General features: G+C 51.0%; 2 protein-coding genes across 3 annotated transcripts in view; one reads left to right on the plus strand and one right to left on the minus strand.

Annotated features, from left to right (window-relative positions):
- Window positions 1-3,971: 3,971 nt before the first annotated feature.
- FAM151A (family with sequence similarity 151 member A) lies at window positions 3,972-16,687 on the plus strand. Its single transcript, XM_017874517.1, has 8 exons — window positions 3,972-4,092; window positions 5,679-5,822; window positions 10,019-10,171; window positions 11,332-11,491; window positions 13,191-13,415; window positions 14,154-14,293; window positions 15,310-15,453; window positions 15,923-16,687. The coding sequence occupies exons 2-8, from the start codon at window positions 5,714-5,716 to the stop codon at window positions 16,594-16,596; spliced, it is 1,605 nt and encodes a 534-aa protein (XP_017730006.1). The 5' UTR covers window positions 3,972-4,092; window positions 5,679-5,713; the 3' UTR covers window positions 16,597-16,687.
- The window catches only part of ACOT11 (acyl-CoA thioesterase 11), a 65,665-nt gene continuing 59,861 nt past the window's right edge, over window positions 14,473-20,276 (minus strand). For both annotated transcript variants that reach the window (XM_017874515.1, XM_017874516.1), the window contains exons 14-16: window positions 18,555-18,686; window positions 17,753-17,879; window positions 14,473-16,907 (exon numbers count right to left, since the gene is read on the minus strand). In XM_017874515.1, the coding sequence (XP_017730004.1) occupies window positions 16,752-16,907; window positions 17,753-17,879; window positions 18,555-18,686 (415 nt within the window). In that variant the 3' untranslated portion in view covers window positions 14,473-16,751. The remainder of the gene's footprint in view (window positions 16,908-17,752; window positions 17,880-18,554; window positions 18,687-20,276) is intronic.

The raw sequence follows: 20,276 nt of genomic DNA on the forward strand, positions 1-20,276 counted from the left end.
AAGGCCTCCTTTTTTTTTTTTTTTTTGAATTAGGAAACTTAGACACAGAGAATTTAACGAACTCACCCACAGCCAGGAAGTGGCAGAGCAAGGACTGAGAGGCAGTGATCCAGAGCCATGCCCCTAACCATAATACCATATGGCCCTCATTGAACTAACTCCCTGCCAGAGTGCTAACACATCCCAGGCAGGAGAAGCCTGATGAAAACAGAGCTCTTTATTACTGGAAATATAATAAACTCTCCTGGGGAATATGTTCTCAGAGAGCTGGGCAGTAAAACTGAAGTTACAGTAGCATGAGTGGTGCCCCACCCTCACCCAACCCTTGTATCAAAAAAGCTGGGCCTCTGAGATAAAAAAGGGCTTCTCCTGCCGGGCGCGGTGGCTCATGCCTGTAATCCCAGCACTTTGGGAGGTCAAGTCAGGCAGATCACGAGGTCAGGAGATCGAGACCATCCTGGCTAACACGGTGAAATCCCGTCGCTACTAAAAATACAAAAAAAAAAAAAAAAAAAAAAAAAAAAAAAAAAAAAAAAAAAAAGATTAGCCGGACATGGTGGTGGGCGCCTATAGTTCCAGCTACTTGGGGAGGCTGAGGCAGGAGAACGGTGTGAACCCGGGAGGCAGAGCTTGCAGTGAGCCGAGATTGTGCCACCGTACTCCAGCCTGGGCGACAGAGCGAGACTCCGTCTCAAAAAAAAAAAAAGAAAAGAAAAAAGAAAAAAAGGCTTCTCCGTACTGGATGGAGAGAGATAAGTCCAGGAGATAAGCAGCAGGGAACATGAGGCTTCCAGAAAGTAGCAGCAGCAGAGACGGCACAGGATACCAGAACCCCTGTGGACATAGGTTAATAGGTCCCCCACGTGCAGTGTTGGCCCTGGAATGAAAGCTCTGTAGATTCTGACACTTGGGCCTGCAGAAGAACTCAGGATAGCAGCAGCCAAGCACTGCAGCCCAGACGTCAGGATGGCACATCTCCTTTACTCCTTTTAAGACTTCTGTATTGGAATATGAGAAAGAACAGGAAAACTCACAAGCCCTAAGTGTCCAGTTCAATAAACATTTATAAACTGAACCTAATCCCTGACCAGGGTTAAGTATCGAAATGTGACCAGCACCCCAGAAGTACTACTTTTGCCTCCTCCCTGTCATTCCTCCCCAAGGTCGCCCCTTTCTTGACATCTAAAAAGCCTTGGGTACATTTTACCAGATTTTGTTCTTTATACAAGTGGAATCATTCCTGTACTTTCTTTTGCATCTTACTTCTTTTGTAAATGTGGCTGTGGGTAGGTATCATTCATTCACTCTCATTGCAGCACAGGATTCCATTGAGTAAATATCCCACAATATTTTCATGTATTCTATTGCTGATGGGCATTGGGAGTAGTTTCCAGTTTGGGAGTTTTGAGGAATCACAGAAAGCCACAAGAGGAGAAGGATTGAGAACCTCACATTGGTGGAACTAGGAACAAATTCTTACCATAATGCCTTAGGAGGCACAACATGAGATTCTCAGAGATGTTTGGAGAGGAGGACTACTGGAAAACAGAGGCAAGGATCTGGAGGACTGAAAAGCGAGGGGGTGGCTCAAAATTTGCCTTTATTATTATTTAATTTAATTTAATTTAATTTAATTTAATTTTAAGTTCCAGGATATATGTGCAGGATATGCAGGTTTGCTATATAGGTAAACGTACGTCACGGTGGTTTACTGCACCTATCAACCCATCACTTAGGTATTAAGCCCAGCATGCACTAGCTATTTAACGTGAAGCTCTCACTCCCCCAGCTCCTCACCCACAGGCCCCGGTGTGTGTTGTTCCATCCCTGTGTCCATGTGCTCTCATTGTTCAGCTCCCACTTATAAGTGAGAACCCGTGGTGTTTGATTTTCTGTTCCTGTGTGAGTTTGCTGTGGATGATGGCTTCAGGCTTCATCCATGTCCCTGCAAAAGACATGATCTCATTCCTTTTCATGGCTGCGTAGTGTTCCATAGTGTATATGTACCACATTTTCTTTATCCAGTCTATCATTGATGAACATTTGGGTTGATTCCATGTGTTTGCTATTGTGAATAGTGCTGCAATGAACATACACATGCATATATCTTCATAATAGAATGATTTATATTCCTTTGGGTATATTATCCAATAATGGAAATACCAGTAATGGGAACCAAACACTGCCGGTTCTCACTTATAATAATTGCTGGATCAAATGGTATTTCCAGTTCTAGGTCTTTGAGGAATTGCCACACTGTCTTCCACAATTATTGAACTAATTTGCATTCCCACCAATAGTATAAAAGTGTTCCTATTTCTCCACAGCCTCACTAGCATCTGTTGTTTCTTGACTGTTTAATAATTGCCATTCTGACTGGCACGAGAGGGTCCTCATTGTGGTTTTGATTTGCATTTCTCTAATGACCAGTGATGTTAAGTTTTTTTCATGTTTTTTGGCCACAGACATGTCATCTTTTTTTTTTTTTTTTTTTTGAGGTGGAGTCTCGCTCTGTCGCCCGGACTGGAGTGCAGTGGCGCGATTCTCGGCTCATTGCAACCTCCGCCTCCCGGGTTCAAGCGATTCTCCTGCCTCAGCCTCCCAAGTGGCTGGGATTACAGGCACCTGCCACCACGCCCAGCTAATTTTTTGTATTTTTAGTAGAGATGGGGTTTCACCATGTTGGCCAGGCTGGTCGTGAACTCCTGACCTCAGGTGATCCGCCCACCTCAGCCTCTCAAAGTGCTGGGATTACAGGTGTGAACCATCACGCCAGGCCGACCAGCTCTTCTTGAGCCCTCGTCCCTGCCAAGCCTCATTCCCCACCGGCAGTTTTTTCTCTCTTCCATCCCCCAACCCTATATGACTTCATCCCCAGCAGAAAGTCCCGTTGGCTTCATCCTCAGCAGAAAGTCCCGTTGACTTCATCCCCAGCAGAAAGTCCCGTTAACTTTTTTTTTTTTTTTTTTTTTGAGACGGAGTTTTCACTCTTGTCCCCCAGGCTGGAGTGCAATGGTGCAATCTCAACTCACTGCAACCTTCGCCTCCCGGATCCAAGCGATTCTCCTGCCTCAGCACTGCAAGTAGCTGGGATCACAGGCATGTGCAACCATACGGCTAATTTTTTGTGGGTTTTTTTTTTCGTTTGTTTTGTTTTTGAAATGGAGTCTCACTCTGTCGCCAGGCTGGAGTACAGTGGAGCAATCTCAGCTCACTGCAACCTCCACCTCCTGGGTTCAAGCGATTCTCCTGCTTCAGCCTCTTGAGTAGCTGGGACAACAGGCGTGCTCCGCCATGCTCAGCTAATTTTTGTATTTTTAGTAGAGACGGGGTTTCACCATGTTGGCCAGGTTGGTCTTGATCTCTTGACCTCCTGATCTGCCCGTCTTGGCCTCCCAAAGTTCTGGGATTACAGGCATGAGCCACCATACCCAGTCCTTTTTTTCTTTTTTCTTTTCTTTTTTTTTTTTTTTGAGACAGACTCTCACTCTGTCACCCAAGCTAGAGTGCAGTGGCATGATATCGGCTCACTGCAACCTCCACCTCCTGGGTTCAAGCAATTCTCCCGCCTCAGCCTCCCAAGTAGCTGGGATTACAGGTGGGCACCACCACACCAGACTAATTTTTTTTTTTATTTTCACTAGAGACAGGGTTTCGCCATGTTGGCCAGGCTGCTCAAACTCCTGACCTCAGGTGATCCGCCTGCCTCAGCCTCCCAAAGTGCTGGGACTGTAGGCGTGAGCCACTGGGCTGGGCCAATTTTTTATTTTTGGTATTTTTAGTAGAAACAGGATTTCACCATGTTGGCCAGGTTGGTCTCAAACTCCTGACCTCAGGTGATCTGCCTTCTTGGCCTCCCAAAGTGCTGGGATTACAGGCATGAGCCACTGTGCCTGTCCCCCTTCAACTTTTTTTTCTTCAGTTGCCTGAAGACCATCAGATCTTGGCTTTCAGCCCAGACCTTCCTCCTGTGCCCTTCTTAGGAGTCACACAAGCAACTCAAACTCAGCAGACTGGGCTGAGCTCATCTCTAAGCCCCAACAGTTGCTCACCCCTGCAGCCTCTCAGTGAAGGGCTCCTCCGTTCACACAGGTACCTGGAGTAGCCACCATGCCCCCACCTCGTGCCTGTGCTCCTCAGTCCTGAGCCTCGAGGGCTCTGCCTTTCCACCCTCTGTCCTCCATCCCTCCAGCCCTGCCCTCTGAGAAGCTTCGAAGTCTCCTCCTGGACCCCTCTTACAAGGTCCCTCTGCCTGCTTTTGTCAGCTCATATTAGCTCTGCAGCCCAGATCTTTCCAAGCAACCCTTGCTCGGTGCCCTCAGCACACACCAACTCCTTTGCTAAAGTTCAAGGCCATTCACAACCTGATCCCAACCTTCTTCCAATCTTATAATTTTTTTTTTTTTTGAGACAGAGTCTTGCTCTGTCGCCCAGACTGGAGTGCAGTGGCATGATCTGGGCTCAATACACCCTCCGCCTCCCAGGTTCAAGCAATTCTTTTGCCTCAGCCTCCCCAGTAGCTGGGATTACAGGCATGGACCACCACGCCCAGCTAATTTTTGTATTTTTAGTAGAGATGGGGTTTCACCATGTTGGCCAGGCTGATCGTGAACTCCTGAACTCAGGTGATCTGCCTGCCTCCGTCTCCCAAAGTGCTGGGATTACAGGCCACAGCCACTGCGAAGAGTTTTTTGTTTGTTTGTTTTTGAGACAGTGCCTCACTCTGTCACCCAGGCTGGAATACAGTGGCATGATCTCTGGCTCACTGCAACCTCTGTCTCCTAGGTTCAAGTGATTCTCTGCCTCGGCCTCCCCAGTAGTTGGGATTACAGGCACATGCTACCAAGCCCATCTAATTTTTGTATTTTTAGTAGAGATGGGGTTTCACCATTTTGCCCAGGCTGGTCTTGAACTCGGCCTCCCAAAGTGCTAGGATTACAGGTGTGAGCCACCGAACCCAGCCTTTTTTTTTTTTTTTGACGGAGTCTCTCTGTCATCCAGGCTAGAGTACAGTGGTGCGATTTTGGCTCACTGCAACCTCCGCCTCCTGGGTTCAAGTGATTCTCCTGCCTCAGCCTCCTGAGGCAGGATGTGAGACCACATCCGTCCAGCTAATTTTTGTATGTGGTTATACCACATACAAAATGGTTTCACCGTGTTGGCCAGGCTGGTCTCCAACTCCTGACCTCAGGTGATCCACCCGCCTCGGCCTCCCAAAGTGCTGGGATTACAGGCGTGAGCCACCACCACGCCCGGCCCCCTCTTCCAATCTTTCCACATTCCACTTTTATGTTCCATCTCTACCAGGTCAATGGCTCTTCCTTCAGGCAACTGCACTCTCCTGAAGCCAAGCCTTTGCTTTCTCTCTGTCTGGAATAACCTATTCTCCCTTTTTTTCTGTGAAATTTACACCCATCCTTCAAGTCTTCCTTAAGTGTTTCCTTCTCTTTGAACCTACCCCCCTTTCCTGACTGCCAGGCTGGTACTGAGGCCTCCGTGGGCCCCAGGAGCCCATTCATTTCCCTCTATTGCAGCACCAGTGAGTCTGAGCCTCACCGTCCCTCTGCCAGATGGGGTATTGGACACAGTGGGAGCCCAGGGAGGGTCATGGGATGAACAACATAAGTCTTGGGCTGGTGTGAGGACAGACGCTAACAGCCCCTTGGGATTCCTTCCAGGCTTTGAGCTGGAGGCCTGCAGCCCCGATGCCGACATGCTGGACTACCTGCTGAGCCTGGGCCAGATCAGCCGCCGAGATGCCCTGGAGGTCACCTGGTACCACGCAGCCAACAGCAAGGAAGCCATGACAGCTGCCCTGAACAGTAAGTCCAGCTGCCAAGACTGAGGCAGGCCAGGGCAGGGGATGGAGAAGACAGAGGGAGAGAAGTAAGGATCACCCACTGGTAACTGTGGTGGCATGACGGCTGTTTACATGTCTCTCCACACGAGGAAGTAGGGGCTCAGAGGGGTTAAGTGGCCAGCTCAAGGTTGTGCAGCTGATGAACTCCGAGTTTAGATTTAAACCACATGTCTGACTCCAAAGTCATGACTATACTGCCTTCTCTCCCAGCTACCCTTTGCTCGACCTGTCAGGGACCGACCTGTAAGGAAGCCTTTGCCTTCAAAGCCTCAAGAAGCCAGAAATCTGCACTTCAAAAATGGTTATAGTAACCAGTTGGCCAAGGCTCACGGTATGCACATTTCATACAGGTTCTCCTGGGACTGCCATGCAACCTGTTTCATGGGTACCATTTCACAGGAGAAAAATAGAGGCTCAGAAAAGTTAGGTGACTTGGCCAAGGTTACACTCTCCGAAAGCAGTTGAGCGAACATTGGAGCCCAGAGTGGTCAGCCCCAGAGTGTGCACTCCAAGCCACTGACCCCCACCCCCTCCTTCAGGGCTGTTGGGAAGCTCAGTAGATAACGTTCATGAATGTGCTAGTGAACTTTAAAGCAGTAGCTATAAAAGATGAAGGGAACAGTCCTCAAACCCGGACACGTTTCAGAAGACACAGGCTGCTGGCCCCACCCCAAGTGATGCTGAGGCTGCTGGCCCCGAGATCACACTTTGAAAATCACTGCTCAAGCAAACTCCTTCCATTTCAGACAAGGAAATTGGGGTCTGAGGGCTGGTAGAATGACCAAATCAACCAAAGCAGGGATCTTTTGAGGTCATTATTAATAATTATGCTGAAGCAACAGAAATACACCAGATGGCCCCTTATACTAGTTAAGCAAGCAACTCCATATAAATAATTAACAGTTAGTGAATGCCTAACCAGGGATATTTTATTGTTTAATTCTTGTAGTTGAGGAAACAGGCACAAAAAGGTCAAACAACCTTCCCAAGATCACACAGTTGGAAAGTGTTAGGGTGGGGACTGGAAGCCAGCAGTGTCAATTCACAGTCCGCACACAGCCACCATGCTCTCCTGCAGATGGGTAAAGCTGGCATGAGGAGGGCTAGTGACTGCATGTCCCCTTCCCTCCTGACTATGTGGCTCCCTGAGGACCAGGGCTACTGCTGTGGCCATCGGAAACCAATCCTTTTATCTCATCTCTTGCTCCTTCTTCACTTCCCACCCTTAAGCAAGTCAGCCCCCAGGTTCAGCCTCTGGAAGGAAAGTCACACTTTTAAGGTGAAGAGAGTTGTTTGTTTGTTTGTTTGTTTGGAGACAGGATCTCTCTCTGTCATCCAGGCTGGAGTGCAGTGGCATGATCTTCGCTCACTGCAACCTCCGCCTCCCAGGTTCAGGTGATTCTTCCTGCCTCAGCCTCCCGAGTAGATGGGATTACAGGAGCCCACCACCACAACTGGCTAATTTTTGTATTTTTAGCAGAGACAGGGTTTCACCATGTTGACCAGGATAGTCTTGAACTCCTAACCTCAAGTGATCCCCCCACCTCAGACTCCCAAAGTGCTGGGATTACAGGCTTGAGCCATCACGCCCGGCTGAGGAAGTTATTTTTTTAAGCCAACACTAAAGGATGAGCAGGAGGTGCCGCAGTAAAGTTGAGAGAAGAGTGTTGCCAGGCAACAGCCCAGAGATGGGGAGGACAAAACAAAGTAAAGCCTTGCTACCCAACATGTGGTCCGTGGACCAGCAGCACACGCACCCCTGGGGAGTATGTTAAAAAGGCAGAATCTCGGGCTCATGCCTGTAATTCCAGCACTTTGGGAGGCTGAGGCGGGTGGATCACCTGAGGTCAGGAGTTCGAGAACAGCCTGACTGATATGGCAAAACTGCATCTCCGCTAAAAGTACAAAAATTAGCCGTGCATGGTGGTGGTGCATACCTGTAGTCCCAGCTACTCAGGAGGCTGAGATAGAAGAATCGCTTGAACCCAGCAGGCAGAGGTTGCAGTGAGCTGTGATCATGCCACTGCACTCTAGCCTGGGTGACAGAGTGAGACTTCATCTAAAAAAAAAACAAGGCCAGGCGTAGTGGCTTACACCTGTAATCCCAGCACTTTGGGAGGCCGAGGCCAGCAGATCACGAGGTCAGGAGATTGAAACCATCCTGGCCAACATGGTGAAACCCTGTCTCTACTAAAACACAAAAAATTAGCCAGGCGTGGTGGCGGGCGCCTGTAGTCCCGGCTACTTGGGAGGCTGAGGCAGGAGAACGGCATGAACCCGGAAGGCAGAGGTTGCAGTGAGCCCAGATCGTGCCACTGCACTCCAGCTTGGGCAACAGAGCGAGACTCCATCTCAAAAAAAAGAAAGCCAGGCACAGTGGCTCATGCCTATAATCCCAGCACTTTGGGAGGCAGAGGCCAGCGGATCACGAGGTCAGGAAATCAAGACTATCCTGGCTAACATGGTGAAATCTCATCTCTACTAAAAACACAAAAAAATTAGCTGGGCGTGGTGGCGGATGCCTGTAGTCCCAGCTACTCGGGAGGCTGAGGCAGGAGAATGGCGTGAACCCGGGAGGCAGAGCTTGCACTGCCTGAGATCGCGCCACTGCACTCCAGCCTGGGCGACAGAGCGACACTCCGTCTCAAAAAAAAAAAAAAAAAAAAAAAGCAAATCTCAGGCCCTGCCGCAGACCTAGTGATCAGAACATGCATTTTTACAGTCCCTGGGGGATCTATGTTCACATTAAAGTTGGAGAAGCTGGGTGCCTGAAACTCAGAGAATGAAGGAGAGTGGAACGTGAAATGAAATTGGAAAATCTGGCAGGCTCTGATTGTACAGACCTCAAAGACTATAATAAAGAGTTTGGGCTTCATGTTCAGAGCAATGGGGAGGTTTTCTGGCCTTTTGTAACAGGAAGTGACATGATCAGGTACATGTTTAGGACACTCTGGTGGCTCTATAGAGAATAGACTTGCAGGGAAGCAGTGCTAGAGGTGAAAAGAATGGTCAGGAGTCAGGGAAAAAGCAGGAGAAAAGGCCCCTTCTGGCATCAGTTGTCTGTGATGCCGCAAGGGCCAAAAGCGACCCCTCTCCCCTCCACTACACTCTTCAAGTGTGAGTGCCCCTTGCATGGTCTTCTAGAGACTGAATTCTCCAAGGCAGGAGTCAGATGTCTGCCCGATTGAGTTAACTGTGTGAAGCTAAAAGATAATTCTGTGTTGGTGATGATGCAGTGAGATGGGCAACCTTGTGTACTACAGGCGAGGACAGGAATCAGAACAACTTTTCTGGAAAGCAGTTTGATAACATGGGCTTTACAAATGACCCCATGGGCTGGGCATTGAGGCTCACACCTGTAATCTCAACACTTTGAGAGGCCAAAGTGGGAGGATTGCTTGAGCCCAGGAGTTCAAGACCAGACAGGGCAACATAGCAAGACTAATAGCAAAAATCAGAAACTACCAAAGCATCTCAGGAAAGGGGGATGATCAGCTACATGGTAGTGAACACCATCAACAAGGGCTTTTGAAGCTTTTTGTTTCTTTGCCTTGTTTGCTCTAATGAGATGTATAAAAAAAGATCTGGAAATGTGTGATAATGTTGAAAAAAAACATAAAACAGTATAAATGCAGTGGAGTCTCAACTGTGTAAAAACTAAGCATAGGGCCAGGTGCAGTGGCTCACACCTGTAATCCCAGCACTTTGGGAGGCTGAGGTGGGCGGATCATTTGAGGTCAGGAGTTCTGAGAGCGGCCTGGCCAATATGGTGAAACCCCGTCTCCACTAAAAATACAAAAATTAGCCAGGCGTGGTGGCACACGCCTGTAAATCCCAGCTACTTGGGAGGCTGAGGCAGAAGAATTTCAAGAACTATTTGAAACTGGGAGGTGGAGGTTGTAGTGAACCAAGATCGCACCACTGCACTCCAGCCTGGGCGACAGAGCAAGACTCTGTCTCCGAAAAAACCTATGCATAGAAAAAAATGGGAGGAAAATCCATCAGAATGTGAAACTATGATGGAAGTGTGGGTGAATATTTTTCTCTTCTTCTGCTTTTCTATATTTCTCAAATGTTCTGTAATTTGTAATGCTTTTATGATGAGAAAAAAGTTTTCTTTTTCTGAAAAAAGGAACTGAGTTTTTGCCTCTTCCACAGGCAACATCACAGTCCTGGAGGCTGACGTCAATGTAGAAGGGCTCGGCACAGCCAATGAGACAGGAGTTCCCATCATGGCACACCCCCCGGCTATCTACAGCGACAACACACTGGAGCAGTGGCTGGATGCTGTGCTGGGCTCTTCCCAAAAGGGTAAGGGCCTCTCTGGAAACCCTCCCCGGGCCCCAGCCCTCTGGTCCTGGGGCAGCATGTGCAGAGATCCCTCACTGGGAAGCAAGTCCAGCCCTGACACGAGGTGCTCATTGCCTTGGCTTTGTCATCACAATGTTACAGATGCCCAGGCTCAGTGAGGACTAGGCGAGATGGGGAGCGTGTCAGTGCAGGTCCTGGTGTTCTCTCCTGGACACACAGGGGAGACAGCAGGCAGTACAGTGTGAACTGCAAAGTGTCACGCGTGCTCAGAGTGCTTCCCCCTGTATCCACAGAACTGGACATAACATGTTCAAAGCCCAGCCCCACCCTTTCCCTCTGCACCCCTTCACCAGTCACAGTCAGAATCCAGGCGTCACCATAACGCCTCCCTCTCCCTCATCCTCACGGCCTCTCCGTTGCTGCATCCACCAATCCTAACCCCTAACCCTGCCCCCATCTAGTTGCAGCCACATTGTATCTCTCCAGGACCTCCCTCCCCACCGGCTTCCTGCCCCAAATTCAGCCCCTCCAGGCTTCCCTTGACTACCATGACTACACACACACACCTGAGGGGTCTTTTCAAAACACCAGTTTTGTCATGCCACACCTCTGTTTTAACCCTCCATGGCTCCCCAAAATCCTCAGGAAAAAGTATGATCTTGGCCTGGCTTTCAACATCCCTCTCTATCTTCCCAGCCTCATCTCACCACCCTGAAAAGTACCGGGTCTTTCCTCTGCAGAGATTTCCTCCTCTACTCAAATGCACCTTCCCGGACGCTGAGTGACCTCCCTACAGGCTCTGCTGGTTTAGGACCCTCTGAGTCTACCCTGCTCAGGAACCACAGCCCCTTTTCAGCAGAGACTTCATTCCCAGCTGCAGCAGCCACAAGCCCGAGTCCTTACCTGGCCTTTGTTTCCTCCCCGCAGAAGATGGAACTCCTCTAGAGGCAGGCCCTTCTTCTCTGAGTTAGCTCTGTCTCTTTGAAAGGCCTTCCCCACACCCTGCAGGGATGTGGTGCTTGTCCTTCCACCCTCCCCTGACTCCACAGCACACACACACACACACACACACACACACACACACACACACACACAAACAGGGAGTCACATCTTCCTGGTTCCTTCGCCAGTTCCCCAAGCCCTTGTCCCTTTCCCCACAGGCATCAAACTGGACTTCAAGAACATCAAGGCCGTGGGCCCTTCCCTGGACCTCCTGCGGCGGCTGACAGAGGAAGGCAAAGTCCGGCGGCCCGTGTGGATCAATGCTGACATCTTAAAGGGCCCCAACATGCTCATCTCAATTGAGGTCAATGCCACACAGTGAGTGTTTGCCTCTCTGTCCCAGCTGTGTCCAGCCCTCTTCTGTCAACACCTACCACGGATGGGGATCTTAGGGGACCTCTGAGTTTGTCTCCAGTCATACTATATATAGCTTGACTCCTTCCCCAGGCCTCATGCATTCCAGCACCGCTGCTCACAGCCCTCACGTACAGTAGTTGCACAGTGCTCTACAGCTTACAAAGAGACAACATAAAAGAAGAGAATGTCTTTGATCTGATCCTTACATAGCACTGCCAGGTTAAGGCTTTCTCCCCATTTTGCAGATAATAAAGCTAACAATAGTGGAAGCTCAATTCGTTCAATGTATATTATGTGTCCCAGAACCGTTTTAAGCACTTGACTTGCAGAACACCATTTAACTCTTACGAGAATGAGGTAGGTACTATTATTTCCATTTTATTAATGCAAGAGCTATATTATAGAAGTTAAAAGACCTGCCTAAGTCTAGTAAGTGGCAGAGCAAAGATTCAAACCCAGGCCTTTCTGATTCTAAGCTCCAGGCTCTTTCCCATCCATCTCTTCTTCCATCCATCCAACCAGCCAGCAATCCATCCATCTAGTATTTATTATTGTGCTTCTCAAGCTGAAGTGCCTTCCAAAAGTAGCAGTTTGGAAAATGTAATCAATGACCCAAGATAAATATGACCTGTCTTCTTGGAGTGCTAATTTTACTCAGTAGGTTTTTTTTGGTGGGCAGTGGGTGGCAACATAATTTGCCTATTAATATTTGCATCTTTTGAAGAAGAAAAGTACAAAGAAAAAATTAAAATATTTTCATCAAGGCAAAGTTCAAATACAATTTTAGGCTGGGCACAGTGGCTCATACCTATAAACCTAGTACTCTGGGAGGCCAAGGTGAGCAGATCCCTTGAGCTCAGGAGTTTGAGACCAGCCTGGGCAACACAGCGAGACCCCATATAGAAAGCAAAGAGAGAAATATATGAAGGGAAAAAAAAAAGGAAGGGAGGAAGGAAAGCAGGAAGGCAGGAACTTTTTTTTTTTTTTTTTTTGAGACAGAGTCTCACTCTGTTGCCCAGGTTGGAAGGCAATGGTGCGATCTCAGCTCACCACAACCTCTGCTTCCTGGGTTCAAGCGATTTTCCTGCCTCAGCCTCCCAAGTAGCTGGGATTATAGCCATGCACCACCACGTCCAGCGAATTTTGTACTTTTAGTAGAGATGGGATTTCTCCATGTTGGTCAGGCTGCTCTCAAACCCCCTACCTCAAATGATCCACCCGCCTCAGCCTCCCAAAGTGCTGGGATTACAGGCGTGAGCCACCGCACCCAGCAGGAGGGAAATTTTTAAAGAAAACCTGAGAAACTTCAGAGACTCCCAGCTGGCAGAGCTCAGATTCCCACAGGCTGGGGCTCTGATTCAGTTTCCTGTCTATAAGCGGATGTTTAAGAAGCCGGCCCTGCTAGAAGGGATGCTGTCTATGAGGTTGAGTTACCTGCCCAAGATCAGAATCAGGATCTGAACCCAGACTTCCCTGACTCCAAAGTTCATGCCCAATTTATGGAACCTGAAACAAGCCATTCTGTTCTTTGGGACTCTGCTTCTGACCTTATCGTAGATCCAATAGGCCCTGCCACTCCCTAGCACTGTGATGAGAACCCAGAGGAGAGGAACGGGCCGCCGCACCTCCGTGATACCAACATCTCTGATTTTTTTTGCAGGTTCCTGGCCCTGGTCCAGGAGAAGTATCCCAAGGCTACCCTGTCTCCAGGCTGGACCACCTTCTACATATCCACATCCCCAAACAGGACGTACACCCGAGCCATGGTGGAGAAGATGCACGAGCTGGTGGGAGTGGTACCCCAGAGGGTCACCTTCCCTGTGCGGTCTTCCATGGTGCGGGCCGCCTGGCCCCACTTCAGCTGGCTGCTGAGCCAATCTGAAAGGTGAAAACCACCAAACCCACCCCCACCCTCCTGGAGGCACTGATACCCCCAGCAAGATCCCAGAAGCTCATAGCTGGAAGGGTCTTAAAGGTCATTTCGTCCAACCCCTGCTGGTGCTCATGCCGTCTAGAGTCCCTGCCTTCTGCTTGCATACCTCTGGTGACGGGCTACTCACTACCTCCTGCAGGAGCCTTTTCATTGGTGGGTAATTCTCTGCCCTCTGGAAAATATTTATACCAAGACACAATTTGTCTCCCCACAGCTTCCTCCAATGGGAGCCAGCTGTACCCCTGGGGCTACACAGATTGTGCCTTCAACCCCTGCGCTAGGATAGCCCTACAGGAATTTAGAGACTTCTCTGCCCCCACTATCCCCCCTACCTGCCACAGTACTCCCAAAGCTGCCCCCTCCCCCTCTTGATGCCTGACCTACCCTTCCACACCCTGCCCCATCTGTCCTGCCCCTTTCCTAAGACAGGACTCAGAAATAGACACTGCAAATGAGGAGGCAGGACAGGCTCCCCCTCCCTCCTGGGCCTCTGCTTTCTGTCATCTTTCCTGAATTCCTTCTGGCTCCTGCCCTTGGGAAGGGGTAGGACTCAGGGAGAAGTGGCGGGTGGGCGACTGGAGGACAGATGCTCTACCCTGGGCCCAGCTGACATCCAGTTCTGAGCACAGGAGTGGGGCTGAGGGTCTTGCTGGGCTCAGACAGGCACTGAGTCAGCTCTCGTGGCCCCAGGTACAGCCTGACGCTGTGGCAGGCTGCCTTGGACCCCATGTCAGTGGAGGATCTGCTCTACGTCCGGGATAACACTGCTGTCCACCAAGTCTACTATGACATCTTTGAGCCTCTCCTGTCACAGTTCAAGCAGCTGGCCTGTAAGGAGAGAAACTGGGAAGGGCGGTGTGGGCTGGATTCTGCATGGGGCAGCACTTGGTGGGCACTGGAGCAGAGCTGGGCGGAAGGGATATCAGAAGGGGGAAGGCCAGGATGGGACAGGAGGCAGCTGCATTTTGTGTGCCAGGCCCTGGGATGGTATGCTAAGCTTCAAACATATATTTTATTTTTATTTATATATTTTTTCGAGACATAGTCTGGCTCTGTCACCCAGGCTGGAGTGCAGCGGCTCAATCTCAACTCTCTGCAACCTCCGCCTCCTGGGTTCAAGTGATTCTCCTGCACCACCACACCCAGCTAATTTTTGTATTTTTAATAGAGACAGGGTTTCACCATGTTGGGCCAGGATGGTCTTGAACTTCTGCCCTCAGGTGATCCGCCCGCCTTGGCCTCCCAAAGTGCTGGGATTACAGGCGTGAGCCACCTGCCTGACCCACACATTCATTTTATAGAGAAACCGAGGGATTCCATTTTATAGAGAAACAGCGGCTCAATACAGTCACTCAGCTTATATGTGGCCCAGCAGACAGGAAACCAGCAAATTCCAAACCCCCCATTATTTCCCTTGGTGCACAGCTCCACTGTGGGTTACTCTAATGCTTCAGAGGCCTCCACTGTATTTGCTAAGCAGTGATCAGATGTCACCATCCAAACCCCTCATTCCCTTGTCCCCGAACCCAGAAGAGCCGCAGTTAAGCCATCTCAAAAGGGCCCCATCAGACTCTGCATTCCTGCCATGGAAGCCACCTAAGCGAGGGCGAAGGATACCAGCTCTGGGGCCAGGCAGACCTGGTCCCATCAGTTTCTACTCCCAGCAACTTTGCTTACTGCTTATAAGACCTTGGGCAAGTCACTTCTTCTAGTCTACAAAACAAGGAAATGAGAGCTACTTGGCAGGGTGCCATGAGGTTTACAGAAGATGCCTGTAGAGCTGTGGCCTACAGAAGGTGTTCCATGAATGGCAGCCGCTTCACTTTGGCAATTTGGGGCCCCACAGTGAATGCCACACGGAAACCAATGTACTACACGGGAGGTAGCCTGATCCCTCTTCTCCAGCTGCCTGGAGATGATGGTTTGAATGTGGAGTGGCTGGTTCCTGACGTCCAGGGCAGTGGTAAAACAGCAACAATGATCCTCCCAGGTAAGGTCAACCCTTCAACCCCGGTGCTCCCAGCTCATCTGCAGGGATATCCTTTGCTTGGGGCAGGTAACACCGGTCTCTATTGCCATGACAACATGGGTTTATTTACACCACACTCTGGATGCAAGGTGGGGCAGGGTTGCGGGAGAGGGAGAGGGAGTACAGTGATGTCAAGAGCACAGGGCTCCTGGCCTTCAGACCAGCCCTCAGCCACAGTGCTACGGGCAAGGCCGGCACCAGCCCCCAGACTGAGTCATGGGTAAAGGCCAAGAGCTGAAGCAAGAGTTTCTCATGCACCAGGCACGTTTATAAAGCAACCTATCCACCTGGAGCCCAAAATTGGGTTGACAGATTCCAGAGAGGCAAGGTCCTTGATGACTCCATAACTCCCACTACCCCTTTAACAAGGGACTCTAACACCTATGATAACCCAAATCCTAAACCCTGTTGCCTCTGCTGCCTCTTCCAGACACAGAAGGCATGATCCTGCTGAACGCTGGCCTCGAGGGAACCGTGGCTGAAAACCCCGTGCCCATTGTTCATGCTCCAAGTGGCAGCATCCTGACGCTGGAGTCCTGCCTGCAACAGCTGGCCACACATCCCGGACACTGGGGCATCCATTTGCAAATAGCAGAGCCCGCAGCCCTCCGGCCGTCCCTGGCTTTGCTGGCACGCCTCTCCAGACTTGCCCTCTTGCATTGGCCTGTGTGGGTTGGGGCCAAAATCTCCCACGGGAGTTTTTCAGTCCCTGGCCATGTGGCTGGCAGAGAGCTGCTTACAGCTGTGGCTGAGGTCTTCCCCCACGTGACTGTGGCACCAGGCTGGCCTGAGGAGGTGCTGGGCAGTGGCTACAGAGAACATCTGCTCACAGATATGCTAGAGCTGTGCCAGGGGCTTTGGCAACCTGTGTCCTTCCAGATGCAGGCCATACTGCTGGGCCACAGCACAGCTGGAGCCATAGCCAGCCTGCTGGCATCCTCCCCCCGGGCCACCGTCACAGTGGAGCACAGCCCAGCTGGGGGAGACTATGCCTCTGTGAGGACAGCGCTGCTGGCAGCCAGGGCTGTGGATAGGACCCGAGTCTACTACAGGCTGCCCCAGGGGTACCGCAAGGACTTGCTGGCCGATGTTGGCAGAAACTGAGCACCCAGGGGTGGTGGGCCAGCGGACTCCAGGGCGGAGGCTTCCCACGGGGAGGCAGGAAGAAATAAAGGCCTTTGGCTTTCTCCAGGCACTGTATGTGAGTCCTCGGGGGCAGGATGGAGTGGGAGTGGGCATGATGTGGCCACTGAGGGCATCTAGAGGGTCTGGAGGCTGGGGGCCAGATCATTCCGGTTGTCCAAGAGAAACTGCTCGCAAGCCTTGAAGGTGGTGTAGAACTCAGAGGAGAGGCCGGCCACATTGGTAGTCACATAGTTGAGAACACCTGGGGTAGCCTGGTTGTAGTAGGACACCTGCAGGGTGGGAAGCCAGGCTCAGGGGGACCGAGCTAGGGGAGGGTACTGGGAAGGGGTGGGAGCCCAGTGGGCACAGGCTGGTGGTGAGTCAGCCTTGCTTGTCTTCTGGGAGGGCAGAAAATTCAACCCAACTCCCCAGGGTCTTAGATTACACAGTTGGCCAGCATGGCCTCCTCAAGCTGATCTCCCCCAACCCTTCCTGGGGCGCTGACAACCCTGGCTTCCCGCCACCACACACCACATTGTCATCATGCATCTTCCCTGCCAGCCAGAGGCCCTGCTCTGAATCTTGGCCATAGAGACACATGAGAAATTAGCCCAGGGATGGTTCTGAGGTGCTCATGGGTTCAAGCATATGAAATCAGCAAACACCGGCTAAGTCTCTGCTGAGTGAGTCTCAGGGCCCGGCTGCAGGGCCCTAACAGAAGCTGTGAGTGGGGAGGCTGCAGTACCCCACCCTCACTTTCCCTCAGCCTCCTGTCCATCAACACGGACTGCACTGCTGGGTTTTATGGGCCCTCAGAGCCCATATAAAGCCTTCCTAGATGAGAAGGGCTATCCAAGGAAATGACGAGTGAGATGGAATTTCAGTTCAGAAACCAGGCCTTCTGACTTCAGCACCCAGAGCTTTTTCCAAGACCATGCAGCAGCCTCTGACTTAACCTCTACACAGATGAGATCATTTTCAGTCCCTGACACTCCAGGCTCCCCCAGGCTGGAAGGGGGAGCCTGCTGGGGGGCCCAGCTTTGGGACTATCCTAGCCCAGCAGTGCTAAGCTCAATAGACGTGTGGTGTTGGGGTGGAGCCAGGCTGGGGGCGTGGTGAGGGGGACCGGCCTCACCTTGGTCAGCTGGTCCCCCTCGCGCCAGAAGCAGAAGCCTGAGCAGAGGGTCTCTCCGCGTCTGTACTCTGGTGTCTCTTGGTGTGTGGGCAGCGTGACCGACCTCAGCGCGATGACATAGGGGTCCCTGAGTGAAGGAAGGGTAGCAAGGGGTCAGGGGTCAGCCACAGAAGAAAGTGGGGGCCTGTTCTGCCCAACCAAAGCCCAGACCCTGCCCCCTCTGGCACGGATTCCTCACCAGGGGATACAAGGCACATCGATTCTTAAAGCCCCGATACGGGGCTCAGGGCCAGGCTGGAGGGAGGAGGCACCTGTGGGTTAGCACCAAATTCACCAGCAGCCAACCTGACTCCACAGTGGACTTTCTGGAAAAGCCACTCTACTTCAACACTCAGGGGAAGACTCGTGGGCTTTGGGATTTTTTTTCTGTCCCTGTCTCTCCAGCAAAAGAGATGTTTAGGCCCTCCAGCCCACACAGGGCTGTCAGAGGGAGGAGGCCAAGGAGGTGGCCACCCAAGAAATATCCTGTCCAAGGCCTGCATCAAGGCAGCCTAAGCCACCCTGGGCAAGGGCAGCCCTGCTGTAGGGAATGTGACAAGAAGGGAAGTGTGTGCCCCTGTCCCCCATTTTACCCATGGTAAAGCCACAGCAGCCCAGAAAAGTCTAGTGGTGCTTGGGGCCCCACAGCCAATGGGAAGCAGAGCTCTGGCCCCAGGCTGATGGCCTTCCCTGGGAAGGAGATGCGGCCACCCTACCACTCCATCCAGTTGTGTCTCCCACCCCACAGCAGATAGGCACACACCCATTGTCACAAGGCTTCCGCCTCGAGGCCAGGATCACGAAGTCCTGTGGCTTTGTGTGACCTCCAAGGGCAGGGCTGGTGACGTGGTAGATGGCATCGTCCTCGTCTACCTGCTGCACTAGCTCCACACTCCTGTGGGGAGGTCGGGATCTCAGGGCCCCAGGAAGCTTCCAGCTCCCATGCAGGCAGCCGGTGCCGTGGTGCAGCGCCTGAACAGCTTCTGTGGTGGGATGTCACCCCCCGTACTGCTCAGCAGGGACCAGTAGGAAGGCAGCAAGGCCCAGTCAAGATGGACACACATGTGCATGTGCACACACAGGCACACATAGACTTGCATGCAAGTAAATGAACACATACACACAGACACGGGAACAAAGATGTGCACACACATGAACACATGTGGTCAAATGTGCACAGGCACATGGACAGACACCAGTGTACAGAGAGACCCACGTGTGCCTGTACATGTCTGCGCAAGTGCAGACACCACAAGGATGTGCGATGATTTGGCAATTGTTCTTAATATTTACTGAGCACCCACTGAGTGCCAGGTGCTGTTCTAAGTGCTTTACATGTGTTGCTTAATCTCCATAACAGCCCCATGCTATAGACGCTTTTAGTGTTCCCATCTCATAGATGAGGAAGATAACCTGCCCACGGCCACAGAGCTAATAAGGAAGCAGGGCTGGGGTGTGTTCAGGCTATCAGGTGGCAGAGATGTATCCCCAGGCCCAGGCACCTGACACATACGTGCATGGGCATACACAGGTTCATATCAACACGTGCACCCACACAAGGACACCCACACAGAGGCAGACATGGCCATGTCCAGACCCACCTCCTCCTCCCCACTCCCCTGCCCGCACTCAGCAGTAGGCAGGGTATGGGGAAGAAACTAGGGGCTCTCTTTCCCCTCAGGCCACTCCCCCACAAATCCGATCAAGTATCAAGATTTGGTCTGGCCTTCAAGGCCCACCCCAGCCTCCCTCCAAGAAGCTCACCTACCACATGCACAACCGCCCTCCTCCTACACAACACCCACCACCAAATCACCTCTCTGCCTTCTGGAAGGGGACAACCAGCAGGCCCGAGTCAGCTGGGCCAGGGATTTTTAAGGCAACATGGCCCTTTTTGCAAAGAAACCTTCAGCAGGAAGCCCATGTATAAAGAGCTACAAGCCTGCTCGGGAGAAGACAGATGGGGTAGGAAGGAGAAGGCCAGTTTGTCAAAATACAATTCGCCAAACGACCGGCACACTGAATTTCCAAACACACAGAACCTCCTTATGGAAATCCTCCATAATGTAGGCTCCTCATAACAAGTGATTATCAAATAACCTCCCCAAGCCAGGGTGTTGGCAGAATAGAAAATGACTTTAAGGGGACTTGAAAAACACAAATTTTGCTATTTTCCTAAGAACATATTTATCTTCCTTGACTAAATTCGAGAAGAAGATAGTCAGCCGAACAATCAACAAATTTGGAGGAACAAATGTATGTAAAGGAATAATATATTTCTATTCATAATCATTCATTATATTCAAAAATAACATATTTGTGAGGAAAATCAGCAAACTTGTTAAGTTCAGCAAACTGGCCATGCTATATCCCACTCACCCTTCAGCCTTCTGACTCCACCCCAAGCAGTTCCGGAAGCCCCTTTGGGGACACAGAACTCCAGAGCACATGCTTTGAAAATCAGTATCTCTGAGTGTGAATCCAT

Source organism: Rhinopithecus bieti, unplaced genomic scaffold, assembly GCF_001698545.2.
Source record: "Rhinopithecus bieti isolate Rb0 unplaced genomic scaffold, ASM169854v2 scaffold_7684, whole genome shotgun sequence".
Taxonomy (NCBI): Eukaryota; Metazoa; Chordata; class Mammalia; order Primates; family Cercopithecidae; genus Rhinopithecus; species Rhinopithecus bieti.

Excerpts from the sequence above, each read along its gene's own strand:
- FAM151A (XM_017874517.1), top strand. The coding sequence starts at position 5,714 with ATGCTGGACTACCTGCTGAGCCTGGGCCAGATCAGCCGCCGAGATGCC. Across the intron at positions 11,492-13,190 it reads ATTGAGGTCAATGCCACACA|GTTCCTGGCCCTGGTCCAGG; the intron begins GTGAGTGTTTGC and ends TTTTTTTTGCAG. Across the intron at positions 15,454-15,922 it reads AGCAACAATGATCCTCCCAG|ACACAGAAGGCATGATCCTG; the intron begins GTAAGGTCAACC and ends TGCCTCTTCCAG.